This window comes from Amblyomma maculatum, chromosome 5, assembly GCF_055883805.1.
Source record: "Amblyomma maculatum isolate TAMU_Amacu chromosome 5, ASM5588380v1, whole genome shotgun sequence".
Taxonomy (NCBI): Eukaryota; Metazoa; Arthropoda; class Arachnida; order Ixodida; family Ixodidae; genus Amblyomma; species Amblyomma maculatum.
Window position 1 is genome coordinate 93,257,749 of NC_139348.1, and position 18,821 is coordinate 93,276,569.

Below are 18,821 nucleotides of genomic sequence, written 5' to 3' on the forward strand. Positions count from 1 at the left end.
TCGCACAAACCACTGAGAAAGAAAGCCTAAAACGGTACCCAAATCCGGCAACGCCTCTCAACTTCGCGCTGCTCGTAATAGGCCCCTGCTCTGCAATGCCCCGTGCCGCTTTGTTTGGCGCATGTGTAATACCTCGTTCTCTGCGCGGCTGCCGGTAATTGATAACACATAAGTCCTTGCTTCGCGACCTGTCCGAAGTAGATGGATTTCTTTCACAACTCTAGCACCTTGTTACCTACCCTAAACTTATTTCCTTTCTGCAGCTGTTGAACATTCATTCAGTTTTCAGCTTACTACCTGTCTACTTCGCTTGTCGGATTTTGTTACCTGCAATTTTCGTTATTTAACAAGACAATGTCATCAAGGAACTACAAATTACTCAGGTATTTTGTATTACCCATTTTATCGCACTGTTACCACTCGTCTCCAAAATACTTTTTCTAAGCAAGCGGTGAATAGAGCGGAGAAATCATATCTACTTGCCTGACCTTCTTCTTTACGGGAATTGTATCAGCTTCTTTAGGGTTGCTTGCAGCCAGTATTGCTTGCAGTCACTACAAACGTCGTTCAGAATTGTCATATATGATTAACCTGCACCTGAATTCGTAAAAGTTGCAGCTGCATGATGGTTGCACCTTATTATATATATATATATATATATATATATATATATATATATATATATATATATATATATATATATATATATATATATATATATATATATATATATATATATATATATATAGCGAAGTATACGCTTCATTAAAGGAAACATTTTTTATTCTTCATTTCACTCGACGTTTCGATCGGAGACCGACTATATATATATATATTGTTACGGGAAACTTACACAGCGGTAAACGCCAGATAACTCTCAGAAGCACACACCACCAGCACAAACCCAGCTTAGCTTGAGCGTCTTCTTCACAACACCACACCAGTGCGTCGTCGTCATCTAGATATTGCGCACCGTAACAATATATATATATATATATATATATATATATATATATATATATATATATATATATATATATATATATATATATATATATATATATGTATGTATGTATTGGTTGGCTTTATATTCGGAATTTTTATCGCACGGTTAACAGTGCACATGTGATATAGTGGCAGTGTATACGTTACAGTCACGCAATCTTTCTGGTAGCATCCTTTTTCTTCGTACTTGTACAGTAGTTAATAGTGTTTAATATCCGCTACACACACGGTATTTACACAGGTCAGAGTACAAAGATGGTTAAGCGTGCTGAAAAGCAGTATGTGAAGAATTGTGTTCACTGTGCCATGCAGAGATATATGTAAGTCTAATGTGAAACGATTCCGACGGATCGACCCATCAGTAATCGACAGGCATTCTTTATCAATGTTGTGTTTTATTCCATTCAGAGTAGCTATCCTACATCTAATACCTCTACCTCTTGTACAGGGCGGATGTGATCGATTGTTGCATCCTTTCCCCTTCTCTTGAAGTCAGGCCTACAAAAACATCCTGCACATGCCAAAAGACTACATGCGAATGCGCGACATGTGGTCGTCCCAACCGTGTCGAGGTCCTCTGCAGCCGCTCGGCATCCTGTTTAGCGAAAGGTGCCGCTCTTTTATATGAACCCGCTTGCTTTGAATGTAGTTGAACAGAACGTCATTACTAATAGGAGGTCCTAACCAACCAATCCTTAAGGCAGGCCAAAGTGCGGTACTAAGATTTGAAACAGCCCCTGAACCTAGTAACAAGAGACTGGCTTCGAACTGCCTCTACAAGGTGAGCACATCATACAATATCTGCGGCGGTTGAGGCCGTCTTTACAACGCGTGGAAGTCTCAAACTTGGCCATGACTGGTTATCACTCAAAAATCTGATTTCAATATTCAGGTTTCTTCGTTTCCCAGCTATCTAAGGACGTTTTAATTTGCCGATTTTGCCGAAATGCTATAAAGCACATTCAAAAGTAAAACGTTTGAGTGTTATAGAACAGAAACTATCAGCACGCCCCTCCACAGACTCGTTGCGTCTACAACTGCTTACTAAAGAGCTCTTATCACAATCAATAAACGGCTGGTCACCTGGAAGGATAAATAGACACCAGCCGAGTCCGGGTTGAGGGTTTGAAAAATGTGCAGAATATAATAAGCATTAATAGGCAGCGACGTAACAAAAGAGAAGGAATATAACTGACATGCGCAAGAATTCCATAAATCATGAGTGCAGGATTGGTGGAACATTGATACAGACACAAGTCATTTCTTTTTTCGCGCTCAAACCATCATCTAAATTGCAAAAAAATAGCCCACCAGCAAACCGTCCAGAAAGCCAAAGCCTTATTTGCGGTTCGTTCCCCATCAGGCCAAAGCCTGATTGGAAGGCACCTAAAATATGTTGGCATCAGGATCGTTCAGCGCCCGTCCCTCATGACGCAGAGATGTCACGTGCTGTTTCCGAGCTATCAATGTACTTGCGAAATTGCTTTAAAGTGAGTTATAGTCCATGAAGGAATCTTACACCTTTCGAGGAATATTTTTGCTTTATAGCGATAGATTCCTGCAGCGCGCCTGAAGTTCGTGGTGCGAATGTTATCTTGTAGTGCATCTACAACTAGCAGATATCTGGGCCTTCTTCAACACTACATCAGCATTGTCATTTCTGGGTCCTTTAAATTACTCATTTATTGGGGGTTGTATCAGTAAGCCTGTCGATGCTATATCCTGTACGTCTGAAGATTAAGGCATCCCATAATTACTCTGAAGTCCACTGATCTCAACTGGGGACGATTTTTCTCTTCTCTGCTTGTTCAATAACTTTAGAGGAAAAGCTTTACTAGTCTCGCTGAGTCAAGGGCATCGGCGCAAGGAAATTTCACCTGAAGTGTGGCACGAAGCCGGTGGCCTTCAATTTTTCTCCTTTGCCCACCAGTTACGTCTTTTTCACACACCAGGCAAACTTTATTAGCACCGGCACATATCTCCACAATTATACCAGACTGCCTGACACAATGTAACACAGCCTCCCACTTCCCTGACTACCATTTCCCTCTGCTGCCTCCGCTGTCCATTTGGCCCGCCTCCTGGGATGTTCCACTTCAAAATTCCCTCGACATCTTCGTTTCGTCTAGACGAGTCAATGGTGCCTTTGAGGTTCGTTGACAGCCATAGAAGAGTTGCTTGCCGGAAGAATTATTCTGCGTTTGCTTGACGTTCGGAGACAGACACGGAGGAGTGAAACCAAAGAAAGCAGTGCCTTAGTATGTTTAAGTGAGCTTAAACTCTAGAAGTTAGGTTACGTTTTATGTGAGTCTAACGTAACCTTGCAACATAAAGTAAATAAACATAACGACTCTTTCGCTTGCAAAGTCAGGCTTAGTCAAGCAAAGGCGCAGTCATTTTTTCGAGTAAGGTTGCCCCCAGGAAGCGAAAACGCTCAGATACTTAAGACTGGTTAGGTCTGAGAATATGAAGCATTACAATGACTGAGCGATGGCTACAACTATGATTCTTAAATATGCGTATTGATTTTACATACTCTGAAGCTTGCAATAATATTGCTAAAGCGCTCAGTAGTTCCAAGTTGCACAAAGTATTTGAGTAATAGTGATGACTCATTGAACGTTACGTAAAAGGAATCTTGACTATATCCCCAACCCGTCGTGATGACGCCATGCCAACTTGGTATCACGGACTGATAGTATCTGCCAGGTCATGCCACCTGCTATACGCGGGCTTGTGAGGAGGACCGCGATGTATATTGCTGAAGATGGTGGGGAAGGCATATATGAAGCTCCATAATATCAAAAAACTGTGCGAACCTGCCTACATGGCCTAAGCGAAGCTCATCTAAATTGGGACCCAAGGGTCCTGGTGGGTTCTATTTCCATCTAAAATGGGCTCACCAAGTTGGCAGCACGAGCTAGCTTTGCCGTAACACGTGATCGCGTGACTTCACGCAAACAGGTGATAAATCAGTGGACTGGTCAACTTTTAGAGCCGTGAACGTGAGAAGGCCTGTGGAGGCAGAGATACAGATATGCAGATATGCCACCTTTCAGCCAACAGCTCGTGTTGCCGTCCAAACATTGCCTGCATGCTCGTGCTTTCATTATCATTTTGCGAACACCGCAGATTTTCCTCATATTGGGATAATAATGTTTTGGTACTACAAATAAACCTGGTTATAAGATGAAAGGCCAGTAACCGTCTCACCTCGGCAGACGCCTCAGCTCTGCAGTTAAGATATAGATGAAGCTAATAGTGACAGAGAATAGAAACAGTTGTGGATAGCCCCTGATAATTTCCACCCCCTGAGGGTATTTTAATGTTCACTGACATCACAGCCCCTTCCTCAGTGCTGAGTAGCAGGTCAGATTTTGATCAATCCGGCCAACCTCCCTGTCAAACCCATCTATCTATCTGACATCACACTGCACACGGCAATTTTTGATGTGTCTTTGCTATAGGAACGCGGCCGCCGCGGTCGGGTCCGAACCCGGACGCTCCCGCTCAATAGCAGAGAGCGGGAGCGTCCCCGCTGTGTCGATGTGACAGATGCCTGTTCGAAATACGATGTCTGGTATTTGGCGTGTGGCCAGGATGCGGTCAGCGTATGTAAAAACAAATGGGTGGTTTTGTTATAGTGAACAAACTAGCCTGGCAAGCAGTTGCCCGTAAGGGCACTTCCCTCACTCAAAGCACTCAAAGGAGGGCACTCAAAGAGCACTCCCCTGTATGCTCCTTTCTCTCTGCGCAGGTCCTGCTTCTTCTACCTAATATAATCAATTCTGAATTCACGTGTGGCATATACGCATCGCTGTTAAGAACACGCTCTATTCTGCGCGTATATCAAGATACGATAAGAGTTGTAAATGAAATTATAGCAATAAGCATCAAGGCACTTTTTGCCATTTATGTGACGTCGGCTCTAGCGCAGAGGGAACATATCGTGTGCAACTATGCAAAGTAATAGGGCAGAATTATACCACGTATGACTACACCTGTACACTTCACGAAAACAGGCCATAGTTCCAATCACTCGCTGATTGGAAAGAATACATTTTGTCACCCCTAACATCTTATTTCCGGGATGGATGGGTTCATCTGCTTTTTTTTAATTTATATACAAACGAAAGTACCAGTGCGGATAGAAGTAAACTGCGATATATATTTCATTCTAAAATTTTTCACACGTTCTATAACTCAAGTTGGCAATCGTACAATGTGCAAACCAGTAGTAGACGCCAATGAACTTTCACTTGAACAAATAATGTTTTCTTATATCTGATACAAAAGGCGTGACTGTAAATTTGAACGAAAAATCTTGCTTCCTCTGTTTATGTCTGCACGTATACGTGTTTCCTACCATTATTGCAAAATCCTTCGACTGGTGTCGAGATTCTGTGCCGTGCCACAAGTTGCCGAAATTCTTATAGCCGCAAATGTTAAGGTGTTGGTTGATTGGTTGGTCGGTTGGTCGGTTCACAGGAAGGGAAAGGCGCTCAATTCTGTTTTCGGTCTTTCCAGGATGAGTGCCTCCGAGGTTAAGAATAGAGTTGGCAGCGCTATTGCTGACGAACGCGGCGACACCTACGGCGTGGCGCAGTGTGTGGAGCTGTACGATGCTGCTCTCGCTCCGGTTGCACCTGCCATTGCAGCCATACTAGATTCGTTCCAGCCAGCCTTCTTCGACCTGGTCATCGATGAAGCGGCTGCGAATAATGGCGCCAGATACCAGCGGCAGTTCCTGGATATTGGCTGTGGTTCTGGCGGGTGATGTGATCAATTTATTACTGTTTTAGTGCTTCTTTTTGCATTCAAAGAAGGGAGTTTCCTTTTTTATCTGAGATATTTTCATGCATTTATTAAGCACGCCCGAGTTGCTTGCATCATTCGTGTGGACGACAAAGAAAAGCATACTCGTACGACGTGGACGAAAACCAAATTCTGATGGAATTGAAGCGTTTTGATTCCAGCTGCTAACTATAAGCTCTAAAAGGGAGCTTTAATTAGGTACTGTCTTACTAATTGTTGTGTTGCATGGCAGGGCTCAGCGGGAACAGCAGTACTTATGCACACAGGAGATAACGGCAGACAGAGTATGTTCAGCCTGATAGTGTTGAAATAGAAGTAGGTCATTACTGTAAGTAAACTTGACTAAAGAACAGCCGCAGGCATTATTAAAAAGTGGTCTTGGTGCAGCATGACGGCTCTAAGTTCGCCTATAGATTTTATATGCTGTTTTTAATTAGTTTTCTTACACGAAGAGCTACAAGATGCTTACTGAGCACTATGTGATGACACTATGCTACCCTAAGGTTTTCTACCTGCTTTTAATTGCTTCTCCAGAACTTGTGAGGGTCGAACTCTGCCATGGTCTGTAAACTATGGCAGGGGTTTGAAGGTTTGTCTAAAGAGTACTCCGAAAGGTTCTGTGCACCCTCCGATGCCAGACGGCGTCTCTTTAGTAGCATTCATGATGGTTACACCTCTGGGTACAATCCGTCTTATGACGCATTCGGTTGGAGGGACGAGAGCAGAGGCGACGAGCAGTACAGAGCAGTACAGTAGTACGCCGAGCGAGGGTGTAACTGTCCTCCCACGGGAACGCTCTCTGCGTGTCTAGAGCAGGTGCGCCACGGCCACGTGGCAGCACTTCTCTCCCCAGCATTCTCCGCCTGCCCCCTGTGGAGGCAGTTGCAACCCGAGGAGAGGCCAACGCTCCGAGTAGAACCGCTTGTTTTCTATGCCTTTGTTCTCACAGCGCGGCGATCTACCTCCTTTGGCCCTTTCGACACCAGCAGCGACCCTGAAACATGCATACAGCACCTGAGCAATGATTTCCGCTCGCCGAACGCCGACGCTTTGCAGCTGGCATTTTGATATGGCTCATTTACATTTGAGCATTCCGTGGAGCGAGCGAGCTAAATCCGCTGCCGCCGACACGCTCCTTCGTTGACACTTCTGAGCCAACATATCACCGCCTTCGCCCCTTCAACTGCGAGCTCCCGTTAACCCTGACCCGACTGCTCGACTGCAGCTACCAATACCACGAAAAGCATAGAGCTGTGCTAAGTGGCGAAGAAAAAACGCGTTGTCATTCCATTGTTCACAAAATCTTGGCACATATGACCCATCTAATGTGGCAACAAGAGCTTCAACGTGCTATTTGCTGGCATAGTAAACAAAAGGGGCGTATTAGCCGCTCATACCAAGAACAACGTCGATCTTAATCCAAATGTTATTCTTCCCCTACTGCATCCTTCCTCACTGCGCTGGTGGCCCGGAGAAAAAGGGACTTCGAAAAAAGGACAACCTAAAAGTTATCGAAGCACCTCAAATTAACTAAAAAAGCTGAAAAAAAATCAATTTCTAGAAAACAAAATACCCCTAACGCGATTTGAAATCACCACCACTGGGTCCCTAGCACTCTGCGTTAACCACTCGGCTACGCCGAGATTTTTTTTTTCTTTATTGCATGAAAAAACTTGCGGAAAAAAATGAAAAACTCCACTGAATTAAACTTCTCCATGTCTGAAGTTACCGGGCTGCTTAATACGAGCCCGCGATAACCCTAGCCCGACAATCCACCATCATCAAAACATCAAAATTCTGGGAGGCAAACAGTTTGGTTCAGTTCAATCCTGTCCGACTCTTCGTGACCCTAAGGACCATATCATGTCATGCTTTCCGGTGTCTCACTATCTTCCTAACATCACATAACTTCCTCTGCAGTGCCTCGAGGATGCCATCTAATCATCGCGTTCGCTGCCTACCCCTTCTCCGGAACCCCTCAACCTTTCCCAAAATGAAATCTTTCTCCAGCGACTCCTCTCTTCTGATCAAATGACCAAAGTAGCTAAGCTTTAACTTTAGAATTTGACCCTCCAATGAGCAGTCAGGATTTATGGTCGACAATATCAACTGTTTTGCTCTTCTGGCAGTCCAAGGAACTCTCAAGAGTCTCCGCCAGCACCAAACTTCAAACGCGTCAATTCTTCGGCGGTCAGCCTTCTTCACAGTCCAACTCTCGCATCATACATTACAACTGAAAAGACCGTAGCACGAGTAATACGGATCTTGATTGTCAGTCTGATGCCTCTGCTCTTTACTAGGCGTCAGGGCTAGCCATGGCTCTCTTTTTCAAAAGTAGGCGTCTCCTAATTTCACGGCTGCAGTCACCTTCCGGAGTAATATTGGAGCCCAAGAAGAGAAAATCTGTCACGGCTTCCACTTCTTGTCCCTTGATGCTCCAGGACTTGATAGGGCAAGACGCCATAATCTGTCTTTTTAATGTCCAATTTAAGCCCAAACTTCTCACTCTCTTCTTGTACACGCATCAGAAGTATCTTGAATTCCACTTCACTTTCTGCCATTAAAGTGATATCATCCGCATATTTAAGGTTGTTAATGGGTTTTCCAGCAATCTTCACCCCAGCTGAAGACGCGTCCAGACCGGCCTTCCTGATGATGCGCTCAGCCTATAGGTTAAATAGGGAGGCAAACAAATACATCTAGATACGGCATCCAGTTTGGAGGTTCTTCACGTGCAGCACACACTTCTCACCAAAGCACACTGCTCCCGAAACACGGATTTGGACGATCTTGGTGGCTCTGCATGCCTTTCCATCATCATGCGGCTTTTCTAAAGGCTGAACAGTTCCATCAACACAAATACATCGTAAGGTGCGACAGAGTTTTTGACAGGAGGCCAAAATCTAATTGTAATAGGTGTAATTTCAATGTCCGTTTTAGGAGTTTTTTGTAGTACATCCCAAAAGAACATAGCATGATGGCACAGAATAAAGCAATGATTATTTGTCTCAGGCACGTTACAGAGAGGGAGGCACGTTACCAGTGCGAAAACATCTCCTAATCATGAAGAATTGTCTTGACAGGCAACGTCGCCGTGTGTAATTTAAAAAAGAACGTTTTTGCAGCGGCCTAAATGCATATTTGTTTAACACCCTTTAGAACAGTGATGTCCAAAAACCCCAAATAAGGCTGGTGATACAACGGTGTAGGGAACAAAGACTCAGTGAGAGCCTGGGTCATCTGCTTTCTCGAGAGACTATACAGGTAATCTACAGAGAAACGCACAGTTGCGCCATGGCTCACCGTCCCAGGTCAACACCGATCGAGGCACGGCGTTTACGGCACAACTAATGCACGACGTATTTGAGCTCAGTCACACAAGCCATCGCAAAATCACTGCCTATCATGCACAGACGAATGGCCTCACGGAAAGGCTCTATTAAACGATCGCCGACATGATTTGAATGGGCATAGACTCCGAGCACAAGACCTGGGACGAGATTCGCCCGTACGTCACATAAGCCTACAGCACTGCCATCCAAGAGACGACGCGTTTTACGCCATTTTGCCTGCTCTACGGACGTGACGTTCAGACGATGCTGGATGCCATGCTTCCATGCTACACTGACGATCATCTCACGCCAGACGCCGAACAGTTTGCACAGCGCGCCGAGGAAGCACGTCACCTTGCCCGCATTCCCATTCAGCAACAGCAGGGCAAGGATACGCGTCGCCGCAACCTCCGTCATCGACGCGTCGCATACCAACCTGGAGAGCAAGTTTGGGTGTGGACACTAGTGCGCCGGCCCGGCTTGTCTGAAAAAGTTATGTCGTGTTACTTTAGACCTTACGAAGTTCTGCACCGTGTTACTGAAGTCACATACGAAGTTCTTCCAGCGGGTACTGTGCAGCCCTCGCGTCGGCAATCACGCTTTCACGCGGTAATGTGCAGTGTACTATGCGCATGTTTTTTTTCGTGTAGTGCACTTTACCCCGCTTCCGTTTCCTATTTGGTTTCTCTGCTGATACTTATGTTTACGCTTGCATCGCCAATCGCTTGGGCTCAGGCTCTGCTTTCTTTTTTTTTTAAGAGGGGGAGTAATGCCCCCTGGTGTTCCCGAGATTGTTATGTGGCGCCTTGAATAAAAAAGATGCTCGCGCTCTGTGCGGAACTCTGGCTGCTGGTACAGCTTAGCACTCTCTTTTAGGCACGTCTAGCCCTATTTTCATTATATATATATATATATATATATATATATATATATATATATATATATATATATATATAATGCCACCTAGCATCATTCCTAAGGAGTGAAGGAAGACGAAGTGTCGCCTGCGCCTGTGCGTCTGTGCTACTTGCTGCCGTTGTGTCTGGGCTAACTCCATGTCATAAAAGCTGTTCCTGGTATCCCGAATCATAGTGTGCGTGACATTCTGGAATAATGTTTCGAAAACAACAACTACGTCGTCCAAGTACACAAGACAGATCTGCCACTTGAGGTCAGGGAGTACGTTGTCCATCATCCTTTGGAATGTAGCTGGGGCTAAGCATAATACAAATGCGAGTACTTCGAATTCATATAGGTCATCTGGAGTTACAAATGCGGTTTTTACTCCGTCTCTTTCGTCAACTTCGATTTGCCAATAGCCGCTTTTTAAATCGATAGATGAAAAATACTTCGCAAGTCGCAACCTTTCCAGTGAATCATCCATGCGCGGCAACGGGTATACATCTTTCTTTGTCAAATTATTCAATTTCCGATAGTCGACGCGAAATCGGAGAGGCCGTCCTTCTTCTTGACCAGGATGGCTAGCGAAGACCAAGGTTCCTCAAACGCCCGTCACACAACATCGAAGCATTACTTATGAAGACGCTCGCCCTATACAACAGCCTTATCGCGTGTCTGCCAAAGAACGGGAAGTGATCCAGACAAAAGTCTGGATCACTTCCCGTTCTTTGGCAGACACGCGATAAGGCTGTTGTATAGGGCGAGCGTCTTCATAAGTAATGCTTCGATGTTGTGTGACGGGCGTTTGAGGAACCTTTGAGTAAGAATCAAAGCAGTACTTTAAGTCCAGTAACAGTTGCTCTAAGGCCCGCCGTTTCTTCTTGAACAAGTGGCAGTTAAAATCAATGTTGCCAAGAGATGGTTCGTTATGTTCGACTGCCGTGGATGCAAAACAGACCGAATCAGACGCAACAGGATCAGCGAAAGCGATAGCGGTTCCCGGAAACAAGTACCGGTGCTCAGTAGCGAAATTTGTGACAAGGAGTGCAGCCCGGCAATAGCAAAGCGACAATAAACTCCGAGCAGCGCAGATGCCTTGAGCAAGCAGGATTAAATGGTTCGCCTCCGCTACAGCTTTGCCGGCACGGAAATCGTCGCAGGTAACTTTGCCGGCACGCAAATCGTCGCAGGTAACTTTCACGAGGACACTGCTTCGTGGCGGCAGCGAGACGATCTCATGGGAAACGCGAAGTTCTGGACCTCTTCTATCATGTTCCGCAGATTGTCCAATCGAAAATAGGACGAATCTATTTCGCAGGTCGATAACTGCTTCGTACTCTCGCAGAAAGTCAATGCTGGGAATAAGGTCGCGTGAACAGTCGCTAAAAACGACGCAACTGACGACGAACGTACATCCGTTAATCTGAATGCGAGCCGTGCACATCTCTTTTGGAGTAACTATATGACCGCCGGCGGTTCCAAGGTACACACCTGGCCAAGCATTGAGCACTTTCCTCCCCACTTGGAGGTTCCCCGTGTGGTTGCGCGCCCCGTTACAGTTACAGCTTTGCTGCAACGAGAAAAACACTCCAGGCTATTCTGTCACAGATGCCGACGCGCTAACTAATGCGTTAGGCCGTTAGGCTGATTTTCACCAATTTGCTTCGCGTTGAGACTGACGCAAGCGTCGCAATTAAAACTTGATTTTTTTTTTTCATTTTCTTAATTTAGAAAAACGTGGTTGAGGCATAAATCCCACATCAAGCACTGTGTTAGATGCATGGAAGATTCAGCTATACGGGAAGCTGTGTTGAGTATCAATTTAAATTAAAAAGATGAGGGCACATTATCAGCTACTGTTCATCATCATCATCATCATTTATTGTCCCTCAGGGGCCCTAGGTCGGGCATTACATAGGGGGGAGGGGGTAACGAGCAAAGCGAGTAAGTGGTCATATGATTATACAGTGAAATGAAGAGCAAAGAGGCAAGGTAGCATTATACATTTCTATGTAACCGCAAGTATTGACAGGACAAGACGAAAAGAACACCCATTTGAAGCGTGATACATTCAATAAAAATTTATATATGCACAATTAAAAAAAAATGCATATATGCAGATGTGAATAATGCAGATATGGATCAATTTCGTTTTCGCTTTGTGCTCGAAGAGCATGCTGCGACCAAGACAAATGCACCTGCGTGCTAGCACGTTTAACTCAAACAACCTGTACAGTACAATCAACTTAGAAGAATTGTGTTTTGCTTTTATTTTTGCATCATACTATTCCTTGCAAAACAATGATGGTTTTTTCTTATGATGTCTTAAGGCACGAACGGCAAGAAAAGCCCACTACTTAATGAGGATAAAACATATGCAGCATCAAACATGAAGTTCGAAGCAGTTTTTTTTTTTCATTTTGTAGTGTAGACTTCAATGGTTAAGTAAAAGTGAAAAATGATGCGGTATCTCACTAGCCGTTTACTACGAAAGGAAGATTATGCCCCTCAAAAGACTTTTGTGAAAAGGTCTTGCATGACTGCTGGAAATATGATGAGAAATATTCGACACAAACAGCTCGTGGCAAAAAACCGATAGAATGATATAGTCAAAACTGCCGCCTTATTCACACTTTAGCTCGTTTGCTGGAATCCTTTATTTAACTTGAAAACTACAACAACATGGGATCATTGTAAGAGCAGGTGTGAAAACTCTGAACTGCAACTTCACTGCAGCGACGTAATCTATCCTAATAAAATCACCATATTAGATTTAAAAATTACAGAAAATGTTTTTTGTTAGACAGGAGCGTAATCGAGAGATACCGAGCGAATAACAGCATGATCCGCTTAGGCGCGGAATTGAAAAGCGATTGGAGTGAGCAAACAGGGCTCTTGGAGTTCGGTGGAGTATAAACACTGTTTAGATTACTCTAAAGATAAAACAGGTTCTGATGCGAAAAGTGTCTCTCACGCAGTTTTACACTGAAACATCTGCTTCCACGACTGCCTTCATGGTGTGGGAAGCTCGTGGCCGCGGACAACTCCCCGTCGATGCTGACGTTCGCCCGAGAGAACCGTTCGCACCCAAAGGTCCACTACCGAGAACTCGACCTGCTCGTGGATGAAGACGTGGCGAGATTCGTGCGAGCACAAGGAAGCTTCCAGAGAGTCTACTCGTTCCTGGCGCTGCATTGGATCACCGACCACCGCCATGCTATGAGGAACATCGAGGCGCTCTTGGCCCCGGGCGGAGAATGCTTCCTCCTCTTCTCTAGCAACATGCTCGTGTTTGACGTGTTCGCCGCTATGGCTAAATCTTCTCGTTGGAGCAAGTATTCTGACGTGAGTGTCTCCCGGAAGCGGCTGCGGTGAGGAGGGGGAGGGGGGGGGGATAAATGCTCGAATTGAGCGGTTATTACTTCATTCAAAAAGCGGAGTCTTGAGGACTTAAATGTTTTTGTCTTTCATGGACAAAGGTTTTCGGTCGTTCTGCGAAGTAAACGCGGTAACCACAAGCCACTTTTTTGTAATTAAGAGAGCCTGCGAATACTACAGAACCATTGTACTTGCTTTGGCAGTTACTGCTGCAGGCAGGTTGCATTCCAAAAATACTCTAAGAAGGCAGTTTTATTAGCATAAAAGCTCGTGTTACATATGTGGTTTATTTGTATATGATGATATAAATGGCAGAACGTGTGCTTTCCGTGTCGTTATTCCTTTATTGGTTTCTTTATCTTAATTCCCTGGGCACCTTTTGGCCACAGATGAGCGGAAAGAAATACAATTATCCGCGTAATATTGAAGCCTTTGATAATTACACAAGTTGCCTTCTTGATAAAGCGGTGATCACCGATAAGTGCGGCGATGGAGATAAGTTTATGCTCCTGAGAGTTCACGGTGCAAATAATGATAAGTACTTTATATAAACTGAGCTGAATGGTAGACGTAAATGTAATGCAGAAGGCTAAAATAATGTTCAAGAACCTAAACGACGCAAGCAGTTTACGGTAGGTAGCGAAACACTAGGAAAAGTAACACAAATCTGCCTTCTTAGCGCAACGAGTAGCTGCCTATTTGGTCTACGAAAGGAAAGGGGAATACCTAGAATTACAACAAGGTAAATAGAACGTGGTATCCAGTATCGGGAGTTCTCGATAAATACTCAAAAGAAACGTTCATAACAACTGCATTTTTCCGGCACCCACCTAAGAAACAGAAACATGGAGTCTCGTAAACAGGGTTTAACTTAATTTAACAGCTGCCTCCCCCCTCATAGCGAGGCACAGGAAGAAACGTAATGGCTGTAATTTTAAGAGCGAATAAAAGAACACGGCAAGTCAGAGAACAAACGCAAGTTAATTACATCCTCACCAACCTCAGGAAGAATAAATGGCAATGACCACGAAATTTAATGCTATCGAATGTTAACCGATGATCGGTAAGTGTGATTGATCGGCTCCCACGAAAAGGCAAAAATAGCAGGGGTGGCAGATAGAGAGGTGGCAGATTAGATTAGGAAGTCAACGGGGATGCATTGGTCGCCGCTGTCCAAGGCAGGTTTTATATGGACGGTTTAGAAGAGTACATTGCCCTAAAGCGTGCAGAGCCAGCCTAATTATTATGGCGATGCTCATCGTTAAATACTTTATTTTCCACTTAGGCAAATGATTGTGTGGAATTGGAATCTACCCAGGCCATTCTACGGCAGTATTAGTCCTCAAAACTACAGCGATACCTGTTAAGCACGCGTTTTTGGTTATTGTGTGACTGCCTTTCAGTATTTGCAGCTGGGTTAGCATCGTTCGTGACCTACGAGAGACAGCATTCATTCTATAAAATATCCCGGGCAAATAGTTGTAGCGTTATGAACAGTACTACTTGTGTTAGCACTTTATACATATAGTAGCTATAGTAGCCAGAGTATTGAGAGGATGGTTAAGTCTGCAGCAGCAGAATTTAGTCGAAGCACGAGTTATGCAGGTAATTAAAAAGGGTAGTCTGTAAATATAGAGACATGATATCGTTGGCAAATTGTGCGCCGCTATATATCTATAAACATATATACCTGGAGAGCCGTCGCCCGTTCTCGCGTTACGCACCAGCAAGCGTGAGATTGTTCGCATATTTAAAGTTTACCAAATTTCAATTGTCGTCTTGAAGGGGCTTTTTCAGGCTAGAGCGCAATACCCTGTAGGTGAAAACCAGATTCTATTCTTAATTCTTCCTTGAAAATGATGGGTACATATTAGCACGTACGTGATTTCTCTCAATGAGCGGTTAGCCGATCAGATGTCAACGGCACCGCGTCTGTCTTTAGATGCAAGATGTTCAACACCCTCCAACCTTATTATTTGCTTAAACACGTGGGTTGCCCTACCATGCCCTAAAGCATGGTCAAAGCACGGCTGTCAATTCCTGGGGCAGTACAGGCTAAACAATCTTTTGAGGAGAAGCTCCAACTATGCTTACTGCAGTTTTTAAAAATGTAACAATACATTCTTACCAGTGGCCATGAATCGAACAAGGGCAGAAATTTTACCATTTTCGCTGCACCAGTTCTTAATTCGGTCCTATTTTGAAATGTAGCTAGCAGATTTCCTTTTGGGAAATGGCTAAGTCCCCCCTGAATACCTAGTCCAACTCCCTCACATGGGTACAACATCCGTTTCGGAGAATCCTCGCACGTGACTCAACATTAATGACGTGCAACGCGCAGGTAATGTAGTGCACGAAGCCCACGCATGCGCTTTCAAGAAACATGTGTTGCATGGTTTAAGCGCCGCGCTTCTTGACTTTTCTGCAGATGTTGCTCCGCGTACTTCCGGAGACAAGGGACATGGAGGACGTCGCTACTTTGCGCTCTCATCTCGTAAACGTCGTACGAGCGACAAAATTACTTCCGCTGGCTTGTGAAGTCTTCCGTATAACTGCAGGCCATGGACTTAGCCAGGATATGGCTCTTGGCAAGAACCCTTTTCTACTACCGCGAGAGTTGTTATATACGAAATTGTACGGCGGAGATTTAGAGCGTAGATCGGCCGTATCTTGTTATCTAGCTGGTCACACAACGGCTACAGATTAAGCTTCATGTGAGCATGTTACTTGTCACGTTGTTAGTGCTAGGCAGATGACACTGTGCGCGTGAGATCGTTGTAGTTACCTATGTTGGGACTGAGCCTGAGCTATATATAAGTGTTGGGTATCATCAGCCACCCTTCGCTAATTACAGCAGATTAAGAAGTTACGTTCTGCAATACAATCGCTAGCAAGGTAGCTTTTGTAGGCGCGGTTTGATTCTTAGCAAATCCGCGCTTGCGTAACGGGTCCAAAGTCCATCTGTTAATGAACGTTGAGTTCACTGAGAAATTCCCATTCTCGCAGAAAAGGCAAACATAGATTCACCTCCTAAAACAAAATAACTGCCACTACATGTCTCCTCCAGTCCAGGTTCTCTGCCATCATTAGATGCTGAGTAACTCTGTATAGGTTCTTTTGCACTGTTTGTAACGTCTAAAAAAAAAATTATTTAAGCATTTGTCAAGAAAACACTGCTATACATTTTTGATGTGCCACTTTCTAATCCCACGAACGTCCACCCTTCCGTTCCATTGAAGGCTTTATTCATTCAGTCATTTATTTGCAATGCCAGTGAAAAATAAATAAATCAGTGAACACCAGTACCGCCAAATAAGATGACGCCATCTGTTGGCACCCTATAAAATCACCTAACATGCTCATGCATCTTGTTTCCAGACTTTATCAGCATCTTGAACCCAGTCTACCCTTTACTGAACAAGGAAGAAAAGGCGGAACTGCGTTCCTTCACCGAAGACTTCGTGAAAAATTTCAGGAAGAAGCCCGGCGGAAGAGCATTGGGGGAACACTACGTTCTCGTAATCCACGCTAGCAAGCCTCTACAATAAGAGGTGCTTACTGAAGGAAATGTCTTATTAAAACCGTTTTAAATTCATTCTCAGCTATGCAGCATCTGTGTGCGCACTATCAGGCGGGTCATCAAGCGCCTGCCTGTTCCATATATTCACACATGCTCACGTGTGTTCGCTCGCGGACGCGCGCACTGCTCGGCGGCCACAAGAGCACAGCTACGTTGTCCGGGATTACCCCCTGCGCTCTGTAAGCCGCCAGCAACTCACGTCGCAGTTCGGCTAACGCGGCGCAATGCAGTAGAAGGTGTTCCGAGATTTTCTACTGCACCACAGCCGTCAAACACGTCCCTGGTGGAAAGTCCGTGGCGCATCCGGCGTTCCCCAGGCCGCACACATCAAGTGTGATTCGGGATTCTAGGGTCTCGGAGGCTATAGCTCCCATCTCAATCTTCTTTCTCAAACGCGTCTCACAAGTTGGCAGCTCTTGCCATCGCTTGCCATCTCGGACATCTCAGGTCCCCTCGTGACGTACACAGTCAGAGATCAATGCATGACTGACCCTGTCATCTGTGAACTTGCACGAGCCATAGGCACTTAATTGTTCTCTCCCGACGCCGACAACGTCGACCAAAGCATTTTACTGCGAATGAACACTTTATCGCTCTAGCGCCAAAAGTGTATAATGCTGCAAAAGAACGTTACCCCCGTAAAATCCCGAAACGCAGAAACTATCCGAAAAAAAGTTACCAACAATAACGGTACTAGGCAATGCGACATTTGAACGCAGCTGTTTGGATATTTTACTCGTGCGATATGCTGTGGTGAAACCTTTTAGCGAGACATGCTTTTATACATGTGCAGGAAAAGGCTGCTCTATATGTTCCCACATTGTCATGCTCCAACTGACTCTTAAATATTTCCCAGTTTCTTGTTATTGTTATAAAGAAAAGACCTGCATGGCCCAGTCCAACGCCGACGTCCTCTCCTCGAGCGGCGCGCAGGCTACATTGCACATCTCTCTACAGGCATATTTCGGAGCTACTAAATTGGGCGGTACTTTTGCACCGTCTTTGACATTATGTTGTTAACTGGTTAGCGCCTCCCAACTGCGGCTCTTCTTTTTTTAAGTCCACGTTAGCGTACTAGATAGATTTTGTTGCGCGCTTATAATTAATATTGTGCACCCTATTACTTTACAACTATGTACCATAGAGTCGTGATCTGCTACAAGTGAAAAACCGGCGGAACCAAATATGAAACGCCGCTTTAAACAAGCCACACAAACGTCCTTGTGGGGCTCAGGTGCTCTAAGCTTGAGTACAGATCGCTTCTCATACCTCATCTTCGAATTTAAGACAAGGCGGCAGCCTTCAAATTGTATAGCAATATCTACCGTCTCGATGCTAGCAATCCACGCCATTCGCAAACTCTTGTATTCCACAATCACGAGCGCTCAATGTAGGGGCATTTGGTGCGGCCCGCCGGGTCACGTCTCAATATCTTATAGAAAGGGCGTGATAGGAGAGGTCACAGTTTACGTCGGCATTCTCCGCGGGGGCGCCACTTCTCTGGGAGTAGCGTATCTGCGACGAATTACCGTCGGTGCCGGTAGATGGATGGTCAGATGCCGCTGAAGTGGTGCGTCCGTAGCTTTGTCATCTGTATTCGTTTAACTACTCTACCTGGCCTCCATAGTTCAGGTATAGTTCTACGCCCTTGTGCGATTGCTGCATGTTTCAACAGCGTCCTGTGCGCATGCGGCACCATACCACAAGACTTCAATGCAACATCAAAGCATAGAAAGATAGGATAATACATAGCCATAATTGCCCATGAGAATCACAACGTCGGGTAGGGCGGTTCGAAAACTTGGGAGCGC

The 18,821-nt window shown here is 44.9% G+C and overlaps 1 protein-coding gene across 1 annotated transcript; it reads left to right on the forward strand.

Moving 5' to 3' along the window:
- The first annotated feature begins 1,653 nt into the window (after positions 1-1,653).
- LOC146188713 (4-vinylphenol methyltransferase 2-like) lies at positions 1,654-17,025 on the forward strand. Its single transcript, XM_084603178.1, has 4 exons — positions 1,654-1,786; positions 5,533-5,778; positions 13,031-13,397; positions 16,809-17,025. Exons 2-4 carry the CDS (start codon positions 5,534-5,536, stop codon positions 16,824-16,826), a joined length of 630 nt encoding a protein of 209 aa, XP_084459304.1. The 5' UTR covers positions 1,654-1,786; position 5,533; the 3' UTR covers positions 16,827-17,025.
- Positions 17,026-18,821: the final 1,796 nt, after the last annotated feature.